The sequence below is a fragment of the Aythya ferina genome, assembly GCF_964211825.1.
Source record: "Aythya ferina genome assembly, chromosome: 1".
Lineage (NCBI taxonomy): Eukaryota > Metazoa > Chordata > Aves > Anseriformes > Anatidae > Aythya > Aythya ferina.
This window is the reverse complement of record NC_140296.1, coordinates 628,431-654,300: the sequence shown is the minus strand read 5'-3', so window position 1 is coordinate 654,300 and position 25,870 is coordinate 628,431. Positions and strand designations below refer to the sequence as shown.

The window sequence follows — 25,870 nt, the reverse complement described above, 5'->3', positions numbered from 1 at the left end:
AGAAATGTCTGTGCCAACTAAAAAGCGGGGAGCAGCAGGGAAGCTGTTGGAACACGCGCTCATCTCTGTGGACGTTCACTGCAGTCAGAACAGACAGCTCGTGAAAAGTTGTCTGCCTTAAACGTGTTTTCATTACGAACATCTTAACATTTCAGGGGGTTTGCTTCTCTTGTGTCAGATGTCGCATCCGTGCCCTTGGTTTGTCTTCTGTGAGTCTCCAGTTAATGCCACTGGATGCTGTGAGCCAAAGATCTGTGTGGGGAGACTTCAGTTGTGAATATGCACAGTGACGAAGGGAAGGTTAAAAAAACACAACAACAAAACACAACCACCCTAGGGCATTAATATTATTTCTTTCATAGTTCTCTCGTGAGAAAGACCAAGCAAGAGACATGGAGTAGCTGGTTTGATGCCCTCTGAAATCAGAAAGGCCAGGGAGGAGCATGAAACCTGCAGCCTGCTTACTTGCTCCCTCATCCACTGCGTTAGGAAGCATTTACTGAACATCCCTCAGTGTTAAGAAAATTCACACTATTTACACGTGTGCTAACAGCTGCAGGACTATTTCTGTCTCAGCCCATCCAGGATGTTCTCGTCCTGGAGGAAACATAAGGTCATCTTCTTCCTCTGACCTTTTTTCTGTTAATGTTCCAGGCTGAAAAAATTAAAAAGAAGCGAAACACCCTGTTTGGAACGTTTCATGTTGCTCACAGCTCATCTCTAGACGATGTCGATCATAAAATCTTAACTGCAAAGTGAGTATCTACTTCACGTCTTCTTTTATTTCTGTCTTCCTCTTTACCCTCTCTTGTATTTAAACACGAGCGTACTGTGGGCTGTGCAGGTGCTCTTGGTCTCATTTGGCGTGCCTTTTGGGTCTGCTGACCTTATTTAGATGGGGTTGGGCTCGCTTCTTTTCATCAATTATGTTTTATGTGTGTAAAATTGAAATCATAGTTGTGCAGAGCAATGAAAATCCCACCAAAATGGCTTTCCTAAGGAGCTGGGAGGCTGCAGCATTCAGGTGATTATCCCTGGCAATCCCAGTTGTTACTGCTCTAAAGGTTACTGCTCTGTTCTCAAATGTGGAACGAAAAATGTCTCAAGCGTTAGGACACAAAGCTGAACCGCCAGGCTGCCTCTTTCAGGCAATGTTTTGTGCTTTCCCTTCGATTTCTACATTTTCCCTCTTTGACCCTTGCTTCCAGACAAGCCCTGAGTGAGGTGACAGCGGCGCTGCGGGAGCGCCTGCATCGCTGGCAGCAGATAGAGCTGCTCTGCGGCTTCCAGATCGTCAACAACCCCGGCATCCACACGCTGGCCTCAGCCCTGAACATCGATCAGAGCTGGATGGGCACCCCGCGCCCGAACCCCTCGCACTTCATCATGACTGATGACGTGGATGACCTGGACGAAGAGATCGTGTCTCCCATGTCCATACAATGTACGTAGATCGTGTGGAGAGGTGGAGCTGCTACAAGTAGTTCAAATGCATTAGGAGGAACTGAGGTATCCAAGTAGTTTTTTTAAGGATCAAAGAGAAAATATTAGCTGCAGAGGGTTGGGAATGTCCATAAGTGCCAGATCACCACTCGTTGCTTGCAGCCTGTTGATTCCAGCAGAGCTAGTAATTCGTCAATGTTACTTTTCATCATTTAATCATATCTGTGCTGTTCTGTTCAACTCACTGAACAGAAGAATTTGCTAGAAACAAAGCTATGGGCTACTCACAGAAGTGAGAGGCAACTGAAGTGCATTTTCCCTCGGTTAAAGCACTTGTTCAGGATAGAAAAGGACTGGGAGCACCTCCTCCTTATGCGAGCTTTGCACCTCTTGCCATTCTGAGCAGGAAGGAGCAGCCTGCCGTGGTGTTCCTGCCCGTCTTTAATAAATTGTTAAATATATATGGGAGCAAAGGCTGAAACCCCAGTGCCCATCTCCTGTGTAGGGGTGTAGTCGCCAGGGTGAACATTCCTTCCCTCTTTGTCAGTGCCTGTTCACATACAAAGTGCATCAGCTCCTGCAGAAAGGAATGGGGATTGGGAGAGGGAGAGCCTGCTCTGAGGAGCTCAGTATCTGAAGGGGCTGAACCTGAGTCACCGTGTGCCTGGCACTCTCAATTGCTGAGCTCTTGCGTTACGTGGAGGCTGTCTCCCTCTCTGGAAAAGGTTTGTGAATCAGCCCTGACTCTGGTTCCCATGTTCAACTGACCCAGATTCACACGTGGCCTAGCTTCTCTCAGAAATGCATTTTCCAAGTACAGTTTTCTATCTCTAGCTGTTGCATAAGAGAATGGGAAGCGGCTCCAGACGCTCTGACCACTGCTCTGCACCAGCGGGCGCAGTGACGCAGGCAGCAGCTCTTGGCAGGAGCAAAGCTTTCTGAGCTGCAGCTGGGAGGAGAGCAGTGCTGACTGCGTTAGTGTAGCAGCCTTTTTAGTTACGCCTGATTCAGGTGACTTTCTGGCTAGGGCTTCATCAGAGCCAGGCCTGTTTAACTGGGCGGGCGGGGGAAGGACAGACAGGTCTCGGGGCTGGTCGGAGGGCAGCAGGGGGTGAGACAGAGAACCCAGAGCCCGGGTACCTGCAGGACGCAGCAGGCAGGAGGGACGCGGTGCTGACACGTCCCTGGGGCTCAGCAGGCACGGGGCACGGAGTTTGGGCTTGTGTGTGCATGAGCTTAAAGCAATGGTGCCCCACCAGCCTTTGTCTTCAGTCACCAGCTGCAGTTAGAGACCACGCTGGGCTGCTCAGCACGTGGAAAGGTGCGAGCGGGGTGTTGGTGAGGTAGGGGTGTTCCAAAGAAATCCCTGAGCAACAACTGAAGCACGCTCCCAGGGACGGGAGCTAGATAAGGCGTGAGCCCTGGGCTCAGATTTTAATCCCCTGCTCCTCTGTGCCTTGCTGCAGACACCTGGAGCAAGGTGTGTGCGTGGTGAGTGCTTGCTGTCCCAGTCAGCCCAGTAAGCGGAGCGGGGCCACGGTGCTGGTCTGCAGGGCTGGAACCCAGCAGGTCCCTGCTGCCTTCCCCAAGGGCTTTGTCAGTGTCCAAAACCAGCATCAGGAGAGACACGGAGTGCTTCCTCCCCGGGCGAGCTGGGGATGTTGCTGGCTGCCAGTGATGATGTCCCTGTAAATCACTTTTCTCTCTCCCTCCCACCCCCGACTGGCCTTTCCCAGATGCAGCCTGGCTTTTTGGGCGCAGGTTCAGTGATCGCTCGTCTCTGTCCTCGGAGGATCAGTCCCTCTGGAAATACCCCGGTTTGGTTCTTTTTGATTATATATATACATTTTTTGTTCTACCCTCTGCCCTTTTTCTAGACTAAAAATACATACACAAATTTTCCGACTTTCCAGCACGGGAAACTAATGAATGTACCTTTCTTCACTGAGCCATCAGCATCTTTACTAACCCCTGGAAAGAGTCTGGTGGGACGAAGAAGAATCACAGTTAGCTCTACTCCTCGCACGCTTTGGGGATTTGTTTTTTTTTTAAAAAAAAAAAAAAGAATCCGGTTACGAAATGGGGAGGGTTGTTCCTGCTTGTTCTTACCCCCGAGGCAGCGATGAAGGATTCAGGCTGGCGGGGGTGGCACCGCTCCCGTTCTCAGCCCACCAGCCCAGGGGACCCTGCCCTCCCCGTGCCCATCCTGTGACACAGGGCACGCTGGTGACTGCCGTGCCTTTCCTAAATCTTTCCCCAAACGTGCTTTTAAATAACGTGACTGGTGGCACCCACTGTGCTGATCTGTCCCCCGGTGCCCAGATCCCTGGGGGCCGTGGCAGTGGCGTGCTCAGCCCCGGTGGTGGCACCTCCACATTTTTGGGTGGGTGACCTCCCACAACAGGAGTATCACCGACGGGCAGGCATCAGTGTGGTGGAGGAAAAGAGTGTGTGCTGTGGCAGGAGAGGCTGTGCATCGGTACTGGTTGGGAGTTGTGTGGTGGCAGGATTAAGAGCAGGTTGTTTGGGTGACCTTTGTAAAATGTGCAGTCCGGAATAAAATCGTATTGCTGTGAAACGAGGGTGTGCTGTGGCTGTGCGAGGCCGTGCAGCGGGGGAGGCAAGGTCTTGGTCCTGAGCTCACTGCAAGGTAAACCACGCAAAAGGAGAGTGCAAAGCTGTAACGTGGTAAACAAGGAGTGTAATGCCAGGAGAAAAAAAAAAAAAAGGGACAAAATAAATCCCAGGAGAGAAAGGCAGAAACCCAGAGTGGAAACCAACCCCTCCTCCCCCGGTTCATTATTCTGTAGAGCTTGCTTCCCTGTTAGCCCCCCAAACCGAGCTCCTTTTCTGTTTTGTGTGAACACTCAGCAGCAGCAGGCAGGTTGGGATCTGCTGTGCTATTCCTGGCCGTGATGCTGTAGTTGGCAGCGTTGCTGCTGCAGAGTCATGGCAGGAGAGCTTGAACATCCTCCAGTTCTGCCCCGTTAACGCTCTCCCTTTCACCTCCTCTGATCAGTTTTTTGGTGGTTCCCACCGGGGTGAGGTTGTCAGTTTTTTTTCCACTCGGAGTCCCTGTGACTCATTTTCGTTTAATTTCAGCTCAGGAGTTGTTCGGAGAAAAAAAATCTGAAATGGAAAGTGAAGGTTGTGGGTAGGGAGCTCCCACAAAGGATCTGCAGGTGGCCGTGTGGTAAAAGCAAGAGCTGGCAAACCGAGCAGCGAGGCCCTACGAGAAACTGTGATCAACCTTGGGAAGGGGAAAATAACGAAGGTGCCTGAGTTATTGCTGGCTGGAGCAGATGGTCATGGAGAGCCTTCCCAACCTTTGTGACTCCATCGTTCTGTTGCTGCTTGTCCCTTCTTCCACTTGAAGCCCATCCCAGCGGTGACCCTTCAGCCCAGCGGTCTCCGTGGGTGCAGCTGAGCAGCAGCAGCTCCGTATTTCCTAGCTGTAGTTTTTCTAGCAGCAATTTGCTGGTTCTTCGATTCCCAAAAGAGCTCTCGTTCTACTTCATTTCTTAGCTTACCTGTCTGTTCGCCTTTTTAACCATCTTCACATTTACTTCTTACGCCACCTGTCCAGCCCTGAACACCTTATCTCCCACAAGAGGTGGAACATCTTGTATGGAAGTGGCAGCGAGTGGGTTAGATGGTGACGAGGCCACTGAATCCTCAGCTAACAGTGGGTAATGCTCTGTCCTATCTAAACGGCTGCTCAGAGGGCTCCGTGCCATGAAGGCTCCCTCTGCCTCTCCGAAGGCCCAGCTCCGTGTATGGGGTCAGGGCAGGGGTAACGGGCTGAGCTCTCTGCCCCGTGTTACTGCTAGGTACAGCTACGTGGCCAAAAAGATCGCTGTGATCGTAAAAGCTATTAATTAACCGGTGACAGTGCTCTCCGAAGGAGACAGTCCAATTTGTTCCTTTGAACCACGGTGGATTTGCATTTAGAGAGCAATATTTTTCAAATTGAGCGTCTCTTTGATCAGTGAGCCAACTTGTGAAACAGCTTGGGAACAAGGGGCACCGCTTTTGAGCCAGACCTATAATTTCAGGTGTCTGCTGTGATGAAAGCTTGCGTCTGCCCAGCTCATAAATAGTTCTGTGTATCTGCCACACGTCCCAGCTGTTCTGCCCTGCAGGCAGGGTGCAAGTCGAAGAGGTTTCCTGCATCTTCCCAGAGGCTTTCCTGCCCCTAAATACAAAGCACCTCGCAGCTGTGCTTTTGGTGGCACTGGGGGCTGTCTGGGTGGCACTGCAGGAGTTAGAGCGGCGCAGAGCTCCTGCGCTGGGCTTGGCCTCGCCGACTTCAGGTGCCTGCATCTGACCACACCAGCACAGGCTCCTTTTTTAGGCTGTGGAGAAGCGGTACAGCCAGGGCCCAGTGCCTGTGAGCGGTGTGGATGCCTGTGTTAGGACGAGATGAATCATGCCCTGCAAGGCCTGCCGACTTCACGCTTACAACGAAGGAGGCTGGGTGGCAGCTCTGCTGTAGAGCTGGGTAGGATGAATCATGCAGCGAGTTTCTGCTTCAAGCAAGATGATCAGATAAGGTGTTCAGAAAGCACCTACATCAGGAATGCCAAGCGTAGTTTCTCATGGGCTGGTCATTAATCTGGCATGTTCAGCAGCAGCAGCAGCAGCTTTAATGCTTCCTCCGCATTAAACCAGCATAACCGATAGCACAAGGCGGGGTGGCTGCAGTGGCCCAAGCGAGTGTCCTGGGGACAGAAGGCATGGTGCTGTGATGCGTAGCACTGGCCGTGGGTGGCAGCTTTGCCTTGCTGATCCGACGTGCGGGGTGTGCCAGCTGCCTTCAGCATTCTCCCCTTTCTCTCGTTGCAGCTCCTGCCTTGCCCAGCACAGTTCGCCAGCGCCTGGTGGACCCACAGCACGCCCACGGATCTCAGAGGTTGGTAGAGAGTTACGTGCAAGGCCAGAATGAGTCGGGCCAGCCTGCCCATTACCTGGCAGGCAGAGTCTCTCTCCGTCGAATGCACAGCCTCTCCTCTGGACAGTCTTTCAGTTCCGACCTTCCTGGCACCAGCCCATCATCTGCTACCACCGCCACCTCTTGCTCCTCATCCACCACTACTGCACCTGCTCCTGCTTCCCATGTCCACCCTATCTATTACCATCACACCACCACCTCTTATTTCCTTCAGATGGACTCCACCCCTGATCTACCCCCTCCTGATGTCACCTCTGGAGTTCGCTGTCGCACTGAGAGCTTTGGGTATATTTTGCTGTTTCTTTTCTAGCTCCCCCTTGCCTGCTGTGTCTCAGAGCTGATGCTTGCTGGGGTGCCCTTTCTCCTAGATTCCTTGTGCCCTTTCCTTTTGGGCCTCTGTTTCATTATTTATCCACATTTTTTGATTCTTCAACCTCTCCCCCATGCAAGTGGACTCTGTGATGAGTGCTCTGTGGCCCATTCCCATACCTATGACCACAGTGGGTGCATAAACCACGGAGGTGCTGTGGTTCAGCTGTAGCTCAACAAATGAGAATTCCTGGGCACCCAGGTACCTCTTAATAAGTCAGTCCTTGGGTGATGCACCTGGGAGAGCAAAGGTAACACAAGTAATCAAACAAACACTGACCTTATTTGAAGCCTTGACTTGTTTGGGGTCTTCACAAGCAAATTGCAAAGGAAACGTAACGGGTAGGTACTGTGAGCAAGTAGTCAGAGCTGCTGGAGGGTTACAATTTGTGCTGTTGTTTTAAGAAGAGGCAAAAAACAGCATTTAGGAATTTTGTGTTTCAGAGCGACTCTTCACCTGCTCTGTTTTGGGAAGGGACGAGGCATTTTGTGCTTGGCTAAGGAACAGCTGGGTAGTGAGAACAGGAGGTGAAGCTTCTCGCGGCTGGATCGCTGCCTTCAGTCTGTTCCCTCTCAGTGGTAACAGCCAGGGAGGGAGGCTCGCTGTGTGCAGGCAGGACCCGAGGAGCTGGTTACCTCCACGCTGACGTTAGAGATGGGAAGGACTGGGGCAGCCAGAGAAGCAGCACTCCCACGAGATGTTTAGAGACGTTCTGTGGCCCGAGCAGAGGGTGATGTCTATTGGGTGGCCCTGGGTGGCCTTCTCCCAGAGCAGGGCCGTGGCAGCAGTCGGGGTTTTTTTTACCCAACTCCAGAGCGCTGTGTGAGCCTGCATCCCTCGGGGTGCTTGGTTCAAAACCCAGCTGAGGTTGGAGCAGTGGTTGCGGTGAGTGCTCTCAGCTCGGGGGCGTTGCAGGCGCGGAGGTGCTGGTGCTGAATGAAGCAGGCAGGGGAGAGGGGCTGTGCCTGTCCACGGGGGAATCCCACCGCTCCCTGCCAGAGAGCTGCCCTGGGGCTGTGGCCACGTCACGTCATCTCTCTGCTCTTTGCTTTCTCCTTTGTACAATTAAAAATAGTCCTTGCCCTCAGAACAGGAAGCACGCACATGGGAGACGACCGGAGCTCTGTCATGGCAGAAGCAGGTCAGGGCAGCGTCTTCGCACATTTCTGTATCCAGACAGAAAACCATCCCCAGTCACCACATCCTCATTTGTCCTGGCATCTTGTACATCGCTCCGTTTACTTGTAGGAACTTCTCCCCGTAGCTGTAGGCTCTCTCCTGACATCTCCGGTTCGATGTCATTTGCACAGCCTCTGTTTCGGATGCCCGACCCTCTCGCTAACTTCTGTGTCTCAAAGCAGGTCTGCCTGAGGGTGCCTGATGGAGCAGAGCAGTCTCTGAGCCCCAGGCTACGAATAGTTGTGTAAAGCCACCAGCAGTCACAAACAGATTAAAGCATTCTGGACTGTTCTGGGGGGAGAAACTGAGGTGGACAGTAAAGAGCAACACCTTGGTTAATTCAGTGATGTTTGTTCGGTGATTATGAGAAGCAGCCTAGTTACAATTTAGATGAATTACTGCCAATTTGAATTCGGCTGAGGCTGTCCCAGCTTGACAGATAAAAGCTGGGAATACTTCTCATGTCAGGCAGCCCGTGTTTACAGCCGGCCTTCCTGTCTCTACAAGGGGCTTGTCCTGGGGGCTCGAAGGCTGATTCAAAAATGCTGTTTCAAAAATAGCTCTATAAACACTTTTTTTTTCAGCTGAGCCCTGATCAGAGAGATGCTTAATTGCTGACTGGCTTAAAGTCTTGGTGCTGCAGGCTCCCCTGGGAGTGGCAGAGGGAAATGCGGCGTGGCTTTGGGATCCCCATTAGGAAAGGCAATGATGCTGAGAGGTCATTAGGAGAGAATAACCAGCATCTCCTTATTCCCCACCGGCACTTAGGAGCTTATCAGGACCTCATTGTTGACTGCTCACCCACAGGCAGGACTGCTTTCTGCTCCCAGAGGAGGGAGCAGCTGCTGCGGCAGGATTTTAGCAGTGCGGGTAGTTCTGCAGAGTATAGGAGTATTGGGGGTAAGGTTTGATCCAGCTACACAATAGCAGACCCCAAAATCCATCCTCATTCTCTATTCATCATGGAAAACAAACCTGAAGAATTGGGTACGAAAACGGGTTCTTAATGTTGTTGCTTTTAAATTTTTGCCCAACTGCATCTTTAGCAGATCCTGCTTAGATGCATCCCTATAAAAATACTGCCGTGCAGGCAAGGCGCAGCGCAAGCCAACATATTGCTCTTAATTTCTCTTTTGTACAACCAGTCTCAGAGGCCTTTATAAACATCCCTCAAGCTCCGCAGCCTCCCAAACTGGCGAGCAGAACAGATGGGAATCTGAGGCTGAGAAAAGCCTTCCAGGGAGTCACTGCCAAGGATGAAAACAGAACCCACAAAAATCCTGGGCAGGAAGAGCGCTGCCCTGGGTGTTTTGGACTGCTGGATCTGATCAGTTCAGCCGCTCTTGCGGCCAGCAGACGCAAATGTTGGCGAGACCTCACGAGAAACTTGTCTCAAACAGCCCGTTCCCCCAGAGGAAGGCTCGGAGGCCGGTCCTCCCCGTGTCCTGCGCACGAGCTGTGCCTGGTGGTGCTAAATCTGCCCGGAGCTAACCTGGTAGGGACGTCCTCTGCAGGCACGGCCGGTGCGTGGCCTCCCAGTTACTGTCACCAACTCCTCACTGTCTGCTTCTCTTTTGCAATTGGCTTCAGAGGATCCGGTGCAAATAAGGTCAGAGCTGTTCTGGTTTTGAAGGCTGATGTGTGTTTATAAATGTTGATGGAGGGGGCTGGATGTCCCTGGGAGGGAGAGGGGTTGGAGGGTGCTGTGTGCACAGAGGTTTCTGCTCGCCAGTGCCTGCTTTAGGTGGTACCGGTGGATAAACGGGGTGGAGATGGGTCTGTAGGACCAAACCCCCTGCCCTGGCGACCCTTTTCCAGCGGGGAGGGGAGCCGACAGCCACGGCAAAAGCCGGGTGGCAGCGATCTGGTAAAAACAGTAATTCACAGCTCTCCTAGAACAGAAGGGCAGAAATTACGGGTGGAATTGTGTATTAGAGGCCGTTCCCGAGCCTCTGGCTGTCACAGCAGGACGATCAAGCTGTGCAGCAAATTCGGTGCTGCCTCCTGCACGGCCGCTGCTGCCCGGTGCCAGGCGGGTGGATGGAGCTGGGAGCTGCAGGACCCCGGGGGGAGGCAGGGAGCCGCGGAGGCAGCAGGGTCTGGGAGGCCACAGCACTGAGCCCTGCTGCAGCCCGGTCACGTCCAATGCCCTTGAAGCACCACTCGGTTTCTTGGAGCCTGTCCCCTGGGTTTAGCAGGCAGCAGGAGCCCACCAGAGGAAATCATTCGATGGGCTGCGGTCAAGGAAAAATAAGTAGTTACTCTATATTGTCCTGTCCTCTCCCCTCTTCCTCCATCATTACCAGCCTTTCTTTCTGCCATCTTTTGCTTCTTTTGTTTGCAAAGCGCAGTGCATCCCATTTCCTCACTCTCTCATTCACCGTGGGCAGTTTGGATTCGTGGAGCAGCAAGGTAGGAAGGGGGCAGAGAAAACCCCAGCAGCGCAGAGATCAGCCTGCAGGCAGTCGAGCTCGGCCAGCCTCACTCCTCACAGGCTGTGAGCATGCCTGGCTGCATGGCAAAGGAAGCAGGCAGCACTGCAGCACAGCTGAGACGTTCACAAGCATGAAACGAGGCTCCCAGCTCTCTGGTTTCATGGTCAGCTCAGAGTCTTTCGAGGGGGGAGCATCTGGGGAGCTGTGCTGCACGCAGCAGTGCTTTGTCTGGAGGCACCTTCCTGCCGTGCCATGCAGCCCCTGCCCCGTGCCCGGCGCGTCCTGTGGAGAGCCTGCGGCCCCGAGTCGGGAGCAGGAGCCTCCTGGAAATCAGCAGGGTCCGTGCCGGCCCTTTTTGGCTGTCTGGCCGTGATCTTTCCCCTTCTTGTCCCTGTTCTGGGCTCCGGAGCATCCCCAGCTCTGTGCTGCCTCCGGCCAAGTCAGCACGCAGCTGGGTCGTGTCCCCACGTGTGGCACATCCGCCCTCCCTTTGGGAATACATTCCCGATCTATAACTGGATAAATTATGGATAAAAAGGCTTAGCTTAGCACCGTTTGGATATCTGAAGAATGCCTGGTGGTGGCCTGCCTCCTGACATCAGTTCCTTCAGTCCTGCTGTGGACAGCCAGCCCGAGTGCAAGGGAAGAAGAAATTGTAGTCCAACAAGGTCCCTTCTCAGCAGGAGCCCACAGCCCGTAATGTCTGCAGGGAAACACATCCTGTGCTCCTCAGGTCCTTCTCCTGGGGGCCTGCCTAGCTCTCTCTGTAGCTCCACAGCCCCAGAGGACTCTAGAGGTCCGTCTGTAGAGGTGAGCGTTCTTGCAGAAGGGATGTTCCAGATGCACCGTGGCGATCGGAGCATTGACCTCTGCCAGAGCCAGGCTGTTCTGACCCCCATTGTGCATGGAGGATGGAAGCACGGTGGCAAACCCAGCATTTTGGCCTGGGCTGGGACATCCCAAGGAAGCCGTGGATGTCTGGGATGAGGAGCTGGACCCACACAAATTAACTGCCAGCCCCTTGGTGCAGAGGGTCTCCTGTTATCAGAGCAGTCCCGGGGAAGGGACGCGGTGGCCGTGGCGTGCCCGGGGAGCAGCTCCCGGCCGGTCCTCGGCACCAGCCAGAGGCAGCCGTACCCCTGCTGCGAGGCAGGGACCAGCTGTCCGGGATCGGGTTTCCAGCGTGTGCAGTCAGAGGAAGAAAATCCTCCACCACCAGAGGATGTTTCTCCATCTGCTGTCGTCATTTTCTCCGCGGCCATGACCGCGCGGCCGCTTTTGTCCCTTGTCAGGACCTTGTGCAAGGCAGGCGAAGGCACTCTGGGTGAATTAATGGCTGTCTGCAGATCTCAGTGGGGAGAAAGCCTGCCCTCCTCATAAATGAGGCATTTGTGAAGTCATCTGAGATCCCTAACTTCTGCTGTATTTGCTGTTATCTCACTTCTGTTTAGAAGAATGTCTTCACGGACTCTCTCCAGGCACCTCTGTGCTTACGGCAGCCAGTGGGAGCTCTGGGTTGGTTTTACAGGAAAAAACCATCCTCGGGTGTAGGTAAAACTCTGAATTTCAGCTGAGCAGGTTACAATCTAAACACGCTTCTGTGAGCCCTGACACGCTGCCCGTGGTGTGCAGCACGGGGCACTGCTGCCGTGCGCTGAGCTCGCCCCAGACCTGCTCCGAGACGGGGGCTGGCGAGGAAGGGGCACAAGGGGCCCATGTGCAGCCCCACCGACTTGTAGGGCACGTCACTGCTGCTCGCAGAGCTGCCCGTGGGCCCCGTTATCCCAGTGAAACCCCGGAGCTGCATCCACTCCTCCCTGCATGAAAGTGACCTTCTGGGCGGCCGCAGCATCCGCTGGCAGCGGCCGGAGCCGTGAGCTCGTGTCTCCATCGGTGCCTCCATCGCAGTTGTCTCCCTTGGACCGCGTCCAGAGCTCTCTCTCAGAATAGCTGGGGATTTCACACCATCCAAATTGTTCGATTCCTGCGCTCCCCGGCCCGCTGCTAACCTTGAGGATGCAGCGCCCTGCTGCTTGGATGGCAGATGGGCTCGGCCGTGTGTGTGTGAAAGGCAGGGACTATTCCAGCAATGCCTGCGGCTGTTTTCCTCCTGTTAAAATAAGAGAGGAGGCAGGCGCCGCAGCTGGGCTCTCGGAGCGGATCTCGGGCTGTATCCTAGCCATCCGTGAGGTTTTTCTAATATCTCTTTCCTCCTGTGGAGCTGTGAAACAAAAGCCCAAGTTCTTTCAGTAGGTTTGTTCCAAAATGCCCTTGCTGCTATGACGAAGGACAATGCTGTGAGGATAATCCTCCCTTCCCTCTGCAAGCACCTCACAGTGGTACAGCCGTGTAGGTGACCTCCCTTGTGCTCTGTTTCTGCAGCCACTTCTCCACCAGTGCAGTCCTGGTGCTGCCTGGAGCTCTCCTTTTTCACCAGCTCTGTAGTGGAGGCATCTCGTCCCGTCCTGCCTTCCCCTTTCTCCCTCTGAGCTCTCGTGCTGCTCCTGACGGCATCACCCGGGCCGGGCGGTGAGCTTGGCACAGCACGGCCACTGTCTGCTCTCGGGGGCAGCACGGCCCCGAGCTGGCGAGCACCTTCCCATCCCCTCCCTCACCCTCTCCCCTGCCCTCCGCTCTGCTCTTCTCCTCTCCGCTCCCTTCTCCGCTCCGTGTTCCTTGCCCCCAGCCTGTGCAGGTGACGAGAGGTGGCTCTGACCGACCCCTCGCAGCCCCTGCGTGCCCCGCAGGCGGCGTTGGTGGCACTGCAAGGGGTGAGGGCAGCCGTGGGGCAGCCGTGGGGCAGGCAGTGGGGCAGGCAGTGGGGCAGCAGCACAGCTCCATCCGGCTGCACCCATCCTGCACGGGCACGCCAGCAGCTCTCAGAGGGACCACGGGGCCGTCGGGCCGGGGCACAGCAGCGCTGTGGGGCGATGGGGGCTGCGGCTTCCCGTCCCTCCTGCCTCCGCTCCCCGCTTGGGGAAGGAGGTGCTGGGGGTGGCAGAGCGGCGCCCCGTTGCCTTTGAGGACCACGAGCAGGCAGCAGGCTGGGGGCACAAACCGCTGGGCAGCAGGGGCCGGGCTGCGGGCCTGAGCCATTGGGGCCGGCCGGGGAGCGCACACAGATGCAAGCTGAGGGTCTGGAGAAGCCTCTGGTGAAATTGCCCTGAAATCCGGCCCTGGTGTGGCACGGGGGGCTGGGATGAGCTGTGTAACGCTGTGAGCTGGCTGCTTTGTGGGATCCAGGGCAGGAAGGGGGCAGAGGGCGCTGCCGATGGTTGCTGGCACGTCCAGGCTGAGCACTTGCTGCTCCCTCGTGGGCTGGAGCCTCCGTCCCTCCGGGCTCCACCAGGAGCCGAGCCGTGGATTTACGCATGGTGCTGGCGGTGTGGCAGGGCTGGCTGTGCCACAAGCCTCAGACAGTTCGTGAGGGGCTGGGTGAGGCCCCGTCCCCGGGGTGCCCCCACCAGCAGCCGCCCGGTGCTGGTGGGGAGGAGCAGAACCAGCAGGAGGAGGCAGCGGGAGCAGGGCAGGCCCCAGCCCCGCTCCTGCATCCCCAGGGGCCGCGGGCTGGCTGCGTGCTGCGCTCTGCTGGGGGCTTCCCCTGCCGAGCCCCCACCCTCAGCTGCTGCATCTGTGTGCGTGTGGGCCGGGGGGGGGGCGAGGGGGTGGGGGGGACAGACGGGGGGTCCGCGGTGCGAGCGGCACTAACGAGCGGCGCTAACGAGCTGTCCTCCTCCGCCTTTCAACCCCCAGAGACTTAACTCGCTGCGACTCCGAGTCCTGCATCCCGCACCTGAGCGACCACCAGCGCATCCCCAGCGCTGCGCCCAAGCTGCTGGCGGCGCGCCCCAACCTGCTGACCAGGTCCGTGGAGGAGGCTGCCCCCGCGCACCCTGCCCTCGGCGCGCCCACCCCCAACGGCGGCAGCCGGCACGCCGAGGCCTCCGCGCCGGGGGCTCTGCCGGAGCGCCCGGCCGAGAGCCCCATGGTGATGAAGAAGATGATGACGGTGAACCACGGCATGGAGAAGTCCTCCAGCCTCGGGGAGATCAGCCACCCGACGGCCGGCAAGCACAGCCACTCGGATTCGTCGCGGTCGCACAGCCCCAGCTCCACCGACCCCGACACCCCCTCCCCCATCTCTGACTGCCGGCCCAACAGCGCCAAGAGCACCCGCATCCCGCAGCTGGCTGCCAAGAAGAGCCCGGGGGACGAGGACAGCAGCTTGACGGGCGACGAGGTTGACCTCGGCCAGAGCAAGAAGAAGTTCCCCCTAAAGATCTTCAAGAAGCCCAAGAAGTAGAGAGAGGAGGGAGGAGGAGGAGGAACCGCACGGACGCGACCCGCTGGGCCCGGGGGCAGCGCCGCGCCACCCCCCCAGCCCCCACGGGCGCCCTCCCTTCGAGTCGTGTCAGCACCCGCGGCGGGAGGAGCCACCTCGACTTATTTATTTCCTGATCTCTGAGAAACCAAGACGACGACCGCTCCCCCGAAGCCAGCAGCCGCCCTTTCCCCCCTCCCTGTTCCCGCAGCCCCCAGCTTTGCTGTGCATGGCTTCCAGTTACTCCTGCCTCCGCTCAGCCACACGGCATTTGGGTTTGGTTTCAATGTGGTTTTATTTTTTTATTTTTTATTATTATTTTGTGTTTTTGTTTTGTTTTTGTTTCTTCTGCCTCTTCCAACCTTTGCACAGGCTGTTTGGATGGCCGGGGTGGCGGGAGCCTTGCCGTGCCGCACGCCGGGTGCCGCAGCCCGGGCAGGGGGTGCCGCAGGTGTCGGCGGTGGGGCCGGCGCCGCAGCCGTTCTCCTCCCCTTTATGAGTCACTTTTCTTGCACCCTGGCCCCCAGGGTGGAAGGGGAATGCCCTCTTTGTGCGCTCTTGATAAGCGAGAGCAAGTACAATACCTCGCGAGGGAGGGCCCTGCCCCTGCTGGTACTCGTGCGGCCAGGAGCGCGCTGCTGAAGCTTCTCCCACTCGCACCAGGGAGCTGCCGCCCGCGGGGTGCTCACAGCTCTGCCCTGGGCAGCGTTCCCCCCGCCGGGCGCATGGCACCAGCGGCATCCATCCGTGGTGTGGGGGTTGGATCTGGGACAGAGGAGCCCCCTCCTGCCCCTGTCTTTGCTTCCCTGCCCAGGGGAGCAGGGCCAGGGCCAGAGCTCAGCTGGCACTCAGCAGGGTGTGAGCACCAGGGAAGGGCCCGGGGCATCCCCAAGGGGCATCGGGATAGGGCCAGCCGCTGCTGCCACCTCTCTGCAAGGCACTGTGCAAACACACAGCCACGGCACCCATCCCCAGGGCAAGCTCGGAGGGGGGGTGCGGGGCACGACCAAGCTGGGGGGCAGCCTCCAGGCTGGGGGTGTGGGGCTGGGTGCGTGCCCGTGGGGCTCTGCCCTTGGGTTGGGGCAGGCTGGGGTGGGTGGAGGGTGCTCACCAGGACCTGGCAGCAGCCTCCCTGCCCTGAGGCCGGGCTCTGACCACTGGGTGCTGCCCCGGGGCTTGGCTGCTCCCCTGTCCTCCCTGGGAGGCTGCGGGGCTCATCCTGCCCCAGGCACCTTCCCCAGCACAGCTGCTAAGGGGGAGGCCCCTGCCCATGCCCTTGGCTGAGCCCTGCTCCGTCCCGGGGCCAAATCCTCTCCATCCAACCCCAGCCCCAGCCCCTGCCCGCTGCCCTCCCCCAGCGGACGCGGCCGGGGCTCCACCAAGCCCAGGTCCCGCTCCCACCGCCCCGTCCACGCCGAGCCGCTGGCCCTGGCCGCCGGCACCGTCCTGGGAGGCAGCTGCTACCCCGAGGCCACCCGGGACTCGGCCGCTGCCGGCAGGGGAAGGGGCACGTCCAGGAGGGGTAGGGAGGGAGGCAGGGCGGGATGCCAACAGCCCCTCGGGGCCTTGCTTTATGCCAGAGTAATATATTCGTGTATGTTGACAATACAGGAAGGGCTATCGAGGTGTTTTTCGTTTTGTAGGTGGTAGTTAGACAATTACACTGTTGCTTTGAGATAAGTGAAAAATTCCTCTAAATGACTAAGTGCCTGCGCTTCCCCGCGGCTGCTCCCGGCAGCGGGGACGGGGTCCCAGCAGCGGGGGCGGTGGACGGGGGCTGCTCTGCCCCCGCCGTCGGCGTTGTCGCCGCCTCGGCCGGAGCCGGCCGGGGAGCGGAGCCGGACCCCCGGGAGGGCCGGGGAGGCCTCACGGAGCCCCCCCGGGGCGCGGGGGCTGCGGGCTGGAGCCGGGGCCGGCGGCGCTGCTCGCGGTGGCGGAGACCTGCGGATGCTTTCTGGAGAAGGGGTTGGAGATCCACTGAGCGGCAACTGTTGACGCGTCTGCCAACTCTTGATTTTTTTTTTTTTTTTTTTTTTTTTGTCATTTCATAAAACTTTTAAATCCAATAAAGCATGTAGTATATTTTACCAGCAGGCGCCTGCCGCGTTCTTCACCCGCCCGCAGCCCTGGGGGTCCCCTCGGTGCCTGGGCCCTGCGGTCCCGGTGCTGTGCCCTCGGAGCCCTCTCCCTCCAGGCCATGGTGGGAGCCACTGGTGCTGCCCCAGTAACGCTGCTGCGGGGACGGCCTCGTCCTGCCAGCACAGCCGCGGAGCCCAGCAGGAGCAGGGAGAGGACGGGCACGTCCTGGCCATTGCTCAGCCCTCACAACACCTCACCCCGCTCGCACCCTCTGCGTGTGCAGCCAAAGCCAGGGGGACACCCACGCCCCGCATCCCCCGGCAGCCCAGCACTGCGCCCCGAGGGGCGGCAGCAGGATGAGGCCCTGCAGGATGGGTCCCTGCAGCTCCGCAGGCAGCAGCGTGCATGGGCTCGTCCCCACGGCCCATCCATCCATGCACATCGTGGTGGGCTGCAGAACAGTTTATTGCAGCACAAGCAAACACATCTGTGTGCTCGCAGCCCCCTGAGGCTCCGAAACCACCCCAGCTCTGCCCCCAGCTCAGGATGGTGCACAGGGAGCTGCCCCTGGCTGTGCCAGCCTCCTGTGCTTGGGACCCTGCCCAAGGTGGCTGCCACTGGCAGGGGCACTGCCGCCAGCCTGGCCCCCCGGGACAGCGCTGGGTCAGGGCCAGGGACGTGCGCAGCAGCCCCCAAACCTCTGATGGACACAACAACCACCCAGAGGTGGGTAGGGCTGGAGCACAGCCTGGCAGCCGGTGCTGCTCACAGAAAGTCCCTTAGAAACACTTTTTGGAGCATGTAGAGCATTTCCAGGAAAGAGAATTAAAACGTGCTGGGATCAGTGGTTAATGTCCTCTGGGACCGTGTGACGGTGCGAGGGGAGCCTCGTGCACCAGCAGCCAGCCCCCGGCCGGGCGTCCCCAGCACCGGGACTGGCATCAGCCTAGGTGTTGCTGTCGGGCTGCGCGGAGAAGTCGCTGCTGGTCAGGGTGATGGTGAACGGCACGTTGATGACTTCCGCGGACACGTCCCGGCCGCCGGCCGCCCTCCAGGAGTTCAGGGGCTGGGTGGCTTTCTGGATGCGCTGCAGGTGGGCAAGGGTGAGCAGGGGCTGCCCTGAGCCCCCCCCAGGGCACAGGGCAGTGTCACTGCGGGAAGGGGACAGCCGCAGACACGGCCACCGAGGGGCTCAGACCCCACCTTTCATCCAGGCTCCGTGGCTTCAGCCCTTTTTCTCCCTTGGGGACGGGAGAGCATCGCCTCCAGTCTGCTGCTGCCCGCTCCCTTCCCACCCCCAGCACCAGGACAGCCCCTCTGTGACCCCATCCCCGTCCCCGTCCCCGTGCCCCTGCTCCTCCCGCACACTCACGTCACTCAGCGTCCCCGACTCGCGGCACAGGGCCACGATGGCCCAGAGCGGGACCTGCAGGCAGGTGAGGACGCCCACACAGATGCCCAGGCTCGTGCCCCAGGCCGGGTACGTGTAGGAGCCGTAGCGCAGGGGCACGCCGTACATCTCCAGGAAGGTGTAGATGAGCGTGAACTGCAAGGGCAGCGTGGGCAGGAGTGAGGGGACGGCGCAGCACCACAGGGAGCCGGGCCAAGGCCACCCCAAGCCACCTCCAGCAGCCATCAAGGGCCCAGGACACTGGGACTGGGGTAACCCCGCTCTGGGAGGCTGGGAGAGGAGCTCGTTGCCCCTCAAACCTCGGCCTCGAGTGAGCACCCAATGCTTACCAGCAGCAGACAGGGCGTGAAGAAGACCCAGCACAGCTTGAAGTACCCCAGCATGTGGCTGCACCAGGGCGGGCACCGGCAGATCATGTCCCTGATGTCCTGGCAGAACTGGTCAATGCCTGCAGGCACAAGGAGGAGACGCAGGCGTGACCACCCCGCGGCACGGGGTGCACCCAGCGCGCACACAGCCGGCTCCAGCGAGCCCCCGGCCCCGCTCACCGTAGCAGAAGGAGATGCCGAGGCACATGAAGAGGGTGATGATGACCAGCCCAAAGCCGGTGCTGTACGTGTCAATGAGGGTGAACCAGAAGATGCCTCCCTGTGAGGTGGGGAGGGACGGGGTCAGCACCTGCGGCCAGGGCCACCGCCCATGCCAGGGCACTCGCTGGCCTCTGTCCTCCTGCCCTGGGACACGTGTGGAGGCCCAAGGGGAGAGGAGGCCGATCCCTGACCCCCACCCCGGTGTCACCCGAGGGGGTGGGTGCTGCAGGATGGGGGTGCCGGGACCCAACGAACCTGGGTGATGAGGAGGAGCCCCAGCAGGTAGAAGGAGATGCAGAGCGCGCCCAGGAACAGCGCCTTCCTCCTCCACTCACGCAGGGCCGGGAACTCGTCCAGGATGGCTGTGGTGATGCCCTCGATGTTCCCAAACTGGGGGATGGGGAACGTCGGTGGGGGAATGTCACCATCACCATCAGCCTCCCCCCATGGGACGTGGCTGCCCCAGGAACAGCCCCACACAAGGATCCTCCATAACCCCGACCCCAGCCCTGGCCTCGTGCTCCCGGTCTCTGCACATCGTGCCGTCTGCGTGCCCAGGACGGGGTGTACCTGGCACCCCAAGGCCAGGCACGGGGCAGGACGTGGGGCTGCCCAGGGTGACAATCACCATAGTGTCCACTCCAAGCGTGAAGAGCATCAGGAAGAAGAGGATGGACCAGAACGGGGAGCCAGGCAGCAGGGAGAGCGCCTCGGGGTAAGCCACAAACGCCAGCCCAGGGCCTGGGTGAGGGGGACGAGGGGAAGCATGAAGGATAACTGTGATGGCAGGGCCAAGCCCAGCAAGCAGGTGACCAGGCTGGGTGAGCTCAGCTGCTTTGGGATGTCCCTTGGCATGGCACACACGTGTCCTCCCCTCCCCAAACCCATACCTGAGTCGGCGACACTGCCCACGGGGACGCCTTTCTTCAAGGCCATGTGCCCCAGCACCGAGAAGATGGCGAAGCCGGCGAAGAAGCTGGTGCAGCAGTTGCCAATGGCGATGACCAAGGTGTCCCTGCCGGGGAGGGCGTCACAACCCCACGTGCACGGGGCAGGGGTGGACCCAGGAGCACCCGGGCAGGTCCACACATTCCCATGGCCTGGACCTCCCTTCTCCCCCCCCAGCTTTGGCTGTGCCCCACCAGCCCACGTCCCCCAGCACTGCCCCAAGCTCACCGGATGACGTTGTTGTTAAACTTGTTGTAGGAGGCCATGGAGAGCAGCCCCCCAAAGCCGATGCCCAGGGAGTAGAAGATCTGCGAGGCTGCGTCGCTCCACACCTGGGGCACGAGGGCGGGGAGGCTGCAGGGGACCCCAGCCCGGCCCCACCGCCCCCACCCCAGGGACCACCGCAGGGTTTGTGGCCCCCCGGCCCCGGCGCGGGGTTACCTGCGCGCTCTGCAGCTTGCTCCAGTCAGAGGAGAGGTAGAAGCGGACGCCGTCGAGGGAGCCGTTCAGCGTGGCCCCCCGGATGATGAGGATGAGGATGACCACGTAGGGGAAGGTGGCCGTGAAGTAAACCACCTGCACGGGGCACAGCACCGCTCGGCCCCGCTCTGCCCGTGGGGAAGCCCCAAGCCCCCGCGGCGCCCCCGCGCCCCGGCTGCGCGCTGCTCACCTTGCCCGAGCTGCGGATGCCCTTCAGCATGCAGAGGAACACCACGACCCAGGCCGCCAGCAGGCACAGGGCGAGGGGCCACTGCACGGGGCCGGGGTCCCCGAGGCCGGAGCTGTGCGTCACCCCCAGCACCTGCTCGCTGTGGCACGGGGACACGGGTCAGCGGGACGGGATGCAGAGCGCGGCACCGGCACCGGGAGTCCCCTTGCTGCAGGGCACCCTCGCCTCCTCCTCAGTGTCCTCGCCCACCCCTCTGCCTTTCACAAAGCCTCCAGCACCACCGGCTGCTGCCTGTGGGCTCAGCCCCATCCCAGTTTCAGTCCCCCCTGACTTACTTCCAGAAAGCCTCGCTGGCGCTGGCGTGGGTGGCGCTCCCCGATGCGTTCTGCAACACAGCAAGGTCACCGTCACCGTTACCATCACCACCACCCTCCTGGCCCTGGCTCAGCCCCAGCCCAACCATCCGCCCCCTCCTCTCCTGCTGCAGGCAAAGTTTGGCCCCAGGGAGCCCCCCCTGGACCCCCTGCAGCATCTGGCCCCGCGGCCCCAGCCCGGGGACACCGACCTGGCAGAGCTCCGCGTTCCGGGGGGCATCGCAGGACCAGGGCAGGGGGCTCTGGAAGGACGAGCCCAGGTAGTAGAAGGTCCAGGCGATGATGACGTTGTAGTAGAGGGACACCAGGGAGGACACGAGCAGCATCCCCACGCCAACGCCTGCGCCGGGGCAGAGGGGTGAGAGGGGCTGCCTCAGCAGGGACCTGCCCGGGGGCTGCGGGGGGCGCAGGGAGAGGAGCCCCCAGCCCCAGCCCTACCTCGCAGGATGGGGCAGCACTTCCAGACCGTGATGGGCCCTGCGGCCCCGTACTGCCCCAGGCTCAGCTCCATCAGGAAGAGGGGCATTCCCGTGAGGAACAGCATGATGAAGTAGGGGATGAGGAAGACACCTGGGAGGAGCAGAAGGGTGGCGGGGTCAGGGGCACGGTGGGCGCTGTGCCGGGGTCCAGCAGCTCCCCAGAGGGCAGATGTGTGGTCCTGCACCCGCAGCAAGGACACGAGTCTGGGCAGGGCACAGGGGAGCAGGGAACCCCCAGGGGCTGCTGGCTGTGTCCCACAGGCTGTCCTCGTCAGCCCCACAGCAGGGACCCGAGACAGGAGCCAGGGGGATTGAGGTGTGTGGGTGGTGGAGAGGCAGCCCCGGGTGCTGCAGCAGTGCCCAGGACTGTGGGCATCGGGCTGGGGGGGCTGGAGGCAGCCTGGGCTGGCATCTGGGGGGTTGTGGGGGCTTTAGGGCCCCTGCACTGGAACATTTGGGGCTGCAGGAGGGGAAGGGTGAGACGCTCCTGCCCGCAGTGAGCCCCACGCCTGTGCCCGGAGCAGAGCGAGCGGCCCCATTGCTGGCAGCACCCCGAGCCCAGCCCCAAAGGCCAAATTCCTCCTGGCGTGAGGCAGGGAGCAAAGCTCAGCCCTGCTGAGCCCCATCCCAACCAGCTGCTGGCACGGCCCCAGACCCACACAGCACCACGGGGCGGGCAGGGATGGATGGGGGGGGGGGCTGGCTGGGGACACCCCTGTGCTGGGGGCGGCTGGGGATGGGGGCAGAGGCTATGGGGCCGGGCAGGATGGGTGCAGGGCCTCTGTCAGTGGGGTGGCACGGAGAGGTGCCAGGAGGCAGCACAGCGAGCCCAGAGACACGGCAGTGCCAGGACACGGGGAGAGGGGCCTTGGTCCGGGTGCAGGAGGAAGGATCTGGGGATTTCAGAGGGGCAGAAGCAGCGAGGGGCTGGTGAGCAGCCTTTGGGGAGGTTTCTTTCGGGGCAGCCCCGCGTGCTGGGGCGTTACAGCAGGCAGGCTGCGTGCCGAGCCTGCCCTTTGTCCTGCCACGGGTCATTCCCCCTGCTTGGCCGCCTGCCCGCCTGCGACGGCACGGATCTTGCACCCACAAAGCATCCTTCACCTCGCAGTGGGATGGAAGCAGCAGTGCCAGGAGCCTGGAGCCCCCCGGCACACGTGTGCTCCCCACGGGGAGCGCAGCCCCTGGCCCTGGCACGCCGTCCCCCCCCCTCCAGCACCCACATTCCCTGCACCCATTCGGGCAGTGCTCGGTGCAGGGACGTGGCCCCTCGCTGCACCCACCTCCTCCGTTGCGGTAGCAGAGGTAGGGGAAGCGCCAGACGTTGCCCAGCCCCACGCAGTAGCCCAGGCAGGACAGCAGGAACTCGTACCTCCCGGCCCAGGTCTCCCGGGGGGGGCTCTCAGGTGGGGCTGGGGGCTCTGGGCAGGGCTGGCCGGCGGTCGGACCCTGCTCGTGGAAGATGTTCACCTGCGGAGGGGAGCGGGGTGTCGGGGGCTGCTGGCCATGGGCTGCAGGCTCCGTGAGGCTCCTCGGCAGGGCTCAGGGCCAGGCTCTTATTCGGGTTCCCAAATGTGCTCTGGGGTCCCCCAGGACCCACACCACAGGAGCCCGTGGTGCCCCAATGTGGGGCATGGGTTGGGGGTCCCGCACAGAGCTCCCTGTACCCCCAGCCTGCAGCAGCCAGGGGCAGGGCTGGGGGTGTCCGAAAGCCCTGGTGGGGTCTGGTGCAGCAGAGCTGGCAGCAGAGGGGTTCCCAAATCCCAAATCCCAGCCCCGGACGCACATCCCAGCCCAGCCCACGTTACCAGCAGCCTGCAGGGCCCAGACATCCATGCAGGACCCCCCGAGAGCTGCTTTACCAGCCCCCGAGCAGCAAAGCGGTTGCACGGAGCCAGCTGAGCCCTCCCCTCGCCTCAACCCTGCTGCCCCCAGAGCAGAGGAAGGTGAGGAGGATGAGGTGAGGAAGATGCCCTGTCCTGCACCCAGCCCTGTCTCAGCACGGCTACTGCCAGCGGGGTGTCAGCGCTGCAGACCCCAGGGCTGTGCACACCCCCTCGGAGGGGCCGTGTCGTGCACAGCACCCTTTTCCTTGGCCCACACCGTCCCTTCTCAATCAACGGGATGGGAAAGTGCTCTGCAAACCCAGCTGCACGGGAGCTCTGCAGGCCCCAGAGGCTGCAGGCACCAGCACCCAGCCCGTGCCTGTGTCCCGTTGTCCTCCCGTGGCCGGGAGGGGACGTGTCTGCAGCAGCCGGTGCTGCTGGGGCTGCTCTGCAGGGAGATACCACGGGGTGCCCCAAAACACGGGCGTTTTGGGGCTGTTTGGGTCCTTGGCACAGCGCAGCTCCCTCCAGGTGCCCGATCCTGGCTGTGCCTGCACCCAGCTGAGCTCGTGTCCTGCACAAACCAGGCAGAGCCTCCCCGGGCAGCTGCCCACAAGGCAGCAGGTATCAGGGCCTCCTGTCTGTGCGTGATCGAAGCAAACCTCAGGTGAGCTGTGCCGCTGGGGCAGGGCCACCGAGCGGGCTCTGCCTCCTGCCTGGCACAGAATCAGAGCCAGGGCCAGCGGGAAGCACAGCACAGAACTGCCAGCGTGTTTCCAACAGCCTGGGCACGGCCCCACAGCCCTGCTGCTGCTGACACCCCCTGGGGGTCCCCACCGCCGCTGTCCTCCTTCCTCCTCGCCCCGGGCGATGGAAAAGTGGCTGCCACTACAAAAAAAGGGGCACCCTCCTGCCTCCCTGCTGCTTCAAACCAGGCAGGCGGCGAATGTGCAGCACCTCTGAAGGGTGAGGGGACGGACAGGGGCTCGCCCTGCCCAGCGCTGCCCCGTGTGAGCCGGGGGCTTGAGGATGGTGCCAAGGCAGCGTGGCCGCCCCCAGCCCCATCTCCCCGAACGCTGACGTGCCCCACACTGCTCGGGGTCAGCACCGTCCCCAGGCGGGTGGGAGACCTGCCCTGAGCCCAGGGCGATGCCAGGCTCTGGGCACGGTGAGCACCCTGAGAAACCCCAGCCGCTGTGCTGAGGCGAGGTGCCTGCCCATGGGGACGGAGGGAGGGCAGCGGAGCTGCCACCGGCACAGCCTGACCGTGGTGGGGCTGCACGGGGGTCCCAGACACGCTGGGATCCAAAAGTTTGCCATCCCCGTGGCCTCCAGGATGTGGGGTCTAAGGGGCAGCGTGCTGCGGAGCCCCCACGGGATCGTCCCCAGCGCTGCTCCCTCCACACCTCGCTGGGGGCCTGGCCCCAGCACCGGGGCAGGTCAGGGACGTTCCCCAGGGCCCCGGTCCTACCGTGGGCTCCGGTGGTGAGCTGGGGGGCACGAGCCCCGGCGTGTCGAGGTGCCCGGTGCCCGGCATTTCCTGCTCGGGAGGCAGGGCCGGGCGGCACAGCTCACCTGAGACAGGGACGGCTCCGCCCCGGCACACGGCAGGACCTGCTGCCATGGGACCCATGGGACCTGATGTGACGGGATCCATGGGTCCTGATGTGATGGGACCCAAGGGATCTGCTGTGATGGGACCCAAGGGATCTGCTGTGATGGGATCCATGGGTCCTGCTGTGATGGGACCTGATGCAGTGAGACCCATGGGACCTGCTGTGGTGGACCTCGGGTGGCCGTGGCCCAACAACCCCTCCCCAAATGACTTGCCCCACTCCCTTGTGCAGCCACGGGGACGGGAGGCATCGCTCCCTGCTCAGGGGGAGCTGGGGGCCAGTGGGGCTGGCCGTGGGGATGTGGTTTTGTGCTGGGCTCCCCCAAGCCCTGTCTGAGCCACGCTGCTGGAGCGCCCTGGTGCCTTCTCCACCCACGATCCAGCACAAGAGGGGCACGGGGGCACTTGGGGCCATGGCACTGCAAAAGTCCTGATCCCAGTGCAGAGGAGGGGGTCGATGGTGCCTGTCTCCAACCCCATGCTGTGGAAATGAAGGCATGAGGAGGAGGGGAGGTGGCACTGAGGGACGCAGGGGGTCCGCTGTCCCCTCCAAGCCGAACAGCATCGCGGCAGAAGGAAGGAGCAGTTTCAGGAATGGCTCTAACTCCTTCTCCTGGTTATCTGTGGTGGCTGCATCCCCCAAAACACCCACTACTGTTACCCCGTTTTCCCGGTTAGTGTCTGGAAAGCCGGCCGAATGAGGCGCAGAAATAGTGGCGTGTTTCTTCTGGTGGGAGGCAGGCTGCTGCTGAGAGCTGGAGCCAAAGCTGTGATCTACCCACGGAGGACTCAGTACTGCTCCTGCAGCTTCCCCGTCACAGCCCCGGAGTCATCTCCTGCTCTTCTCAGCATTTCTGCCTCCTGTCCTCTGCATCTTCCAGGGGACACCGGGTCAGATCCCTGGTCCCCGTTTCACACCAGCTCCTGTCCGTCTCTCAGTATCGCACACATTTTTCACAGCTGAGGCACTGGCCCTGCCTTTCTTTGGCCATTTCCCTGACACCACATCTACAGCCAGCTGTTTCTAACCCCTGAACACAGCAGGTTCCTCAGAAGCAGGAAAAAAACCTTGAACCAGGGCAATTCCCCCACCACAGCAGGGAGGGGAGAGAGGAGGATGACTTCAAATACGGGGTCAGCTCTTCTCAACCCAAACCCCTTTTCCTTCAGGATGAGAGCGGG

General features: G+C 60.6%; 2 protein-coding genes across 8 annotated transcripts in view; one reads left to right on the top strand and one right to left on the bottom strand.

The window, feature by feature from the left end:
* STIM1 (stromal interaction molecule 1) overlaps positions 1-15,035 on the top strand; it is an 81,590-nt gene extending 66,555 nt beyond the window's left edge. For 2 of the 7 annotated variants that reach the window (XM_084493735.1, XM_084493734.1), the window contains exons 9-12: positions 655-755; positions 1,209-1,444; positions 6,289-6,679; positions 14,132-15,035. In XM_084493735.1, coding sequence (XP_084349861.1) covers positions 655-755; positions 1,209-1,444; positions 6,289-6,679; positions 14,132-14,681 — 1,278 coding nt within the window. In that variant the 3' untranslated portion in view covers positions 14,682-15,035. Of the gene's footprint in view, positions 1-654; positions 756-1,208; positions 1,445-3,179; positions 3,261-6,288; positions 6,680-9,088; positions 9,553-14,131 lie in introns of all 7 variants that reach the window. The other 5 variants (XR_014684931.1, XR_014684932.1, XM_084493733.1 and 2 more) reach the window with 5 other exon arrangements.
* On the bottom strand, positions 14,992-24,631 carry LOC311421647 (sodium-dependent proline transporter-like). Its single transcript, XM_084493786.1, has 15 exons — positions 24,545-24,631; positions 22,531-22,717; positions 21,210-21,341; positions 20,963-21,111; positions 20,733-20,782; positions 20,398-20,536; positions 20,169-20,303; positions 19,956-20,059; positions 19,670-19,794; positions 19,408-19,520; positions 19,035-19,169; positions 18,738-18,837; positions 18,519-18,637; positions 18,151-18,324; positions 14,992-17,865 (listed from the first exon to the last, which is right to left on the bottom strand). Exons 1-15 carry the CDS (start codon positions 24,608-24,610, stop codon positions 17,725-17,727), a joined length of 1,869 nt encoding a protein of 622 aa, XP_084349912.1. The 5' UTR covers positions 24,611-24,631; the 3' UTR covers positions 14,992-17,724.
* Between the last annotated feature and the right edge of the window lie 1,239 nt (positions 24,632-25,870).

Excerpts from the sequence above, each read along its gene's own strand:
- LOC311421647 (XM_084493786.1), bottom strand. The coding sequence starts at position 24,610 with ATGCCGGGCACCGGGCACCTCGACACGCCGGGGCTCGTGCCCCCCAGC. Across the intron at positions 20,783-20,962 it reads GGAACGCGGAGCTCTGCCAG|AACGCATCGGGGAGCGCCAC; the intron begins GTCGGTGTCCCC and ends GCTGTGTTGCAG. Across the intron at positions 20,304-20,397 it reads GCATCCGCAGCTCGGGCAAG|GTGGTTTACTTCACGGCCAC; the intron begins GTGAGCAGCGCG and ends TGCCCCGTGCAG.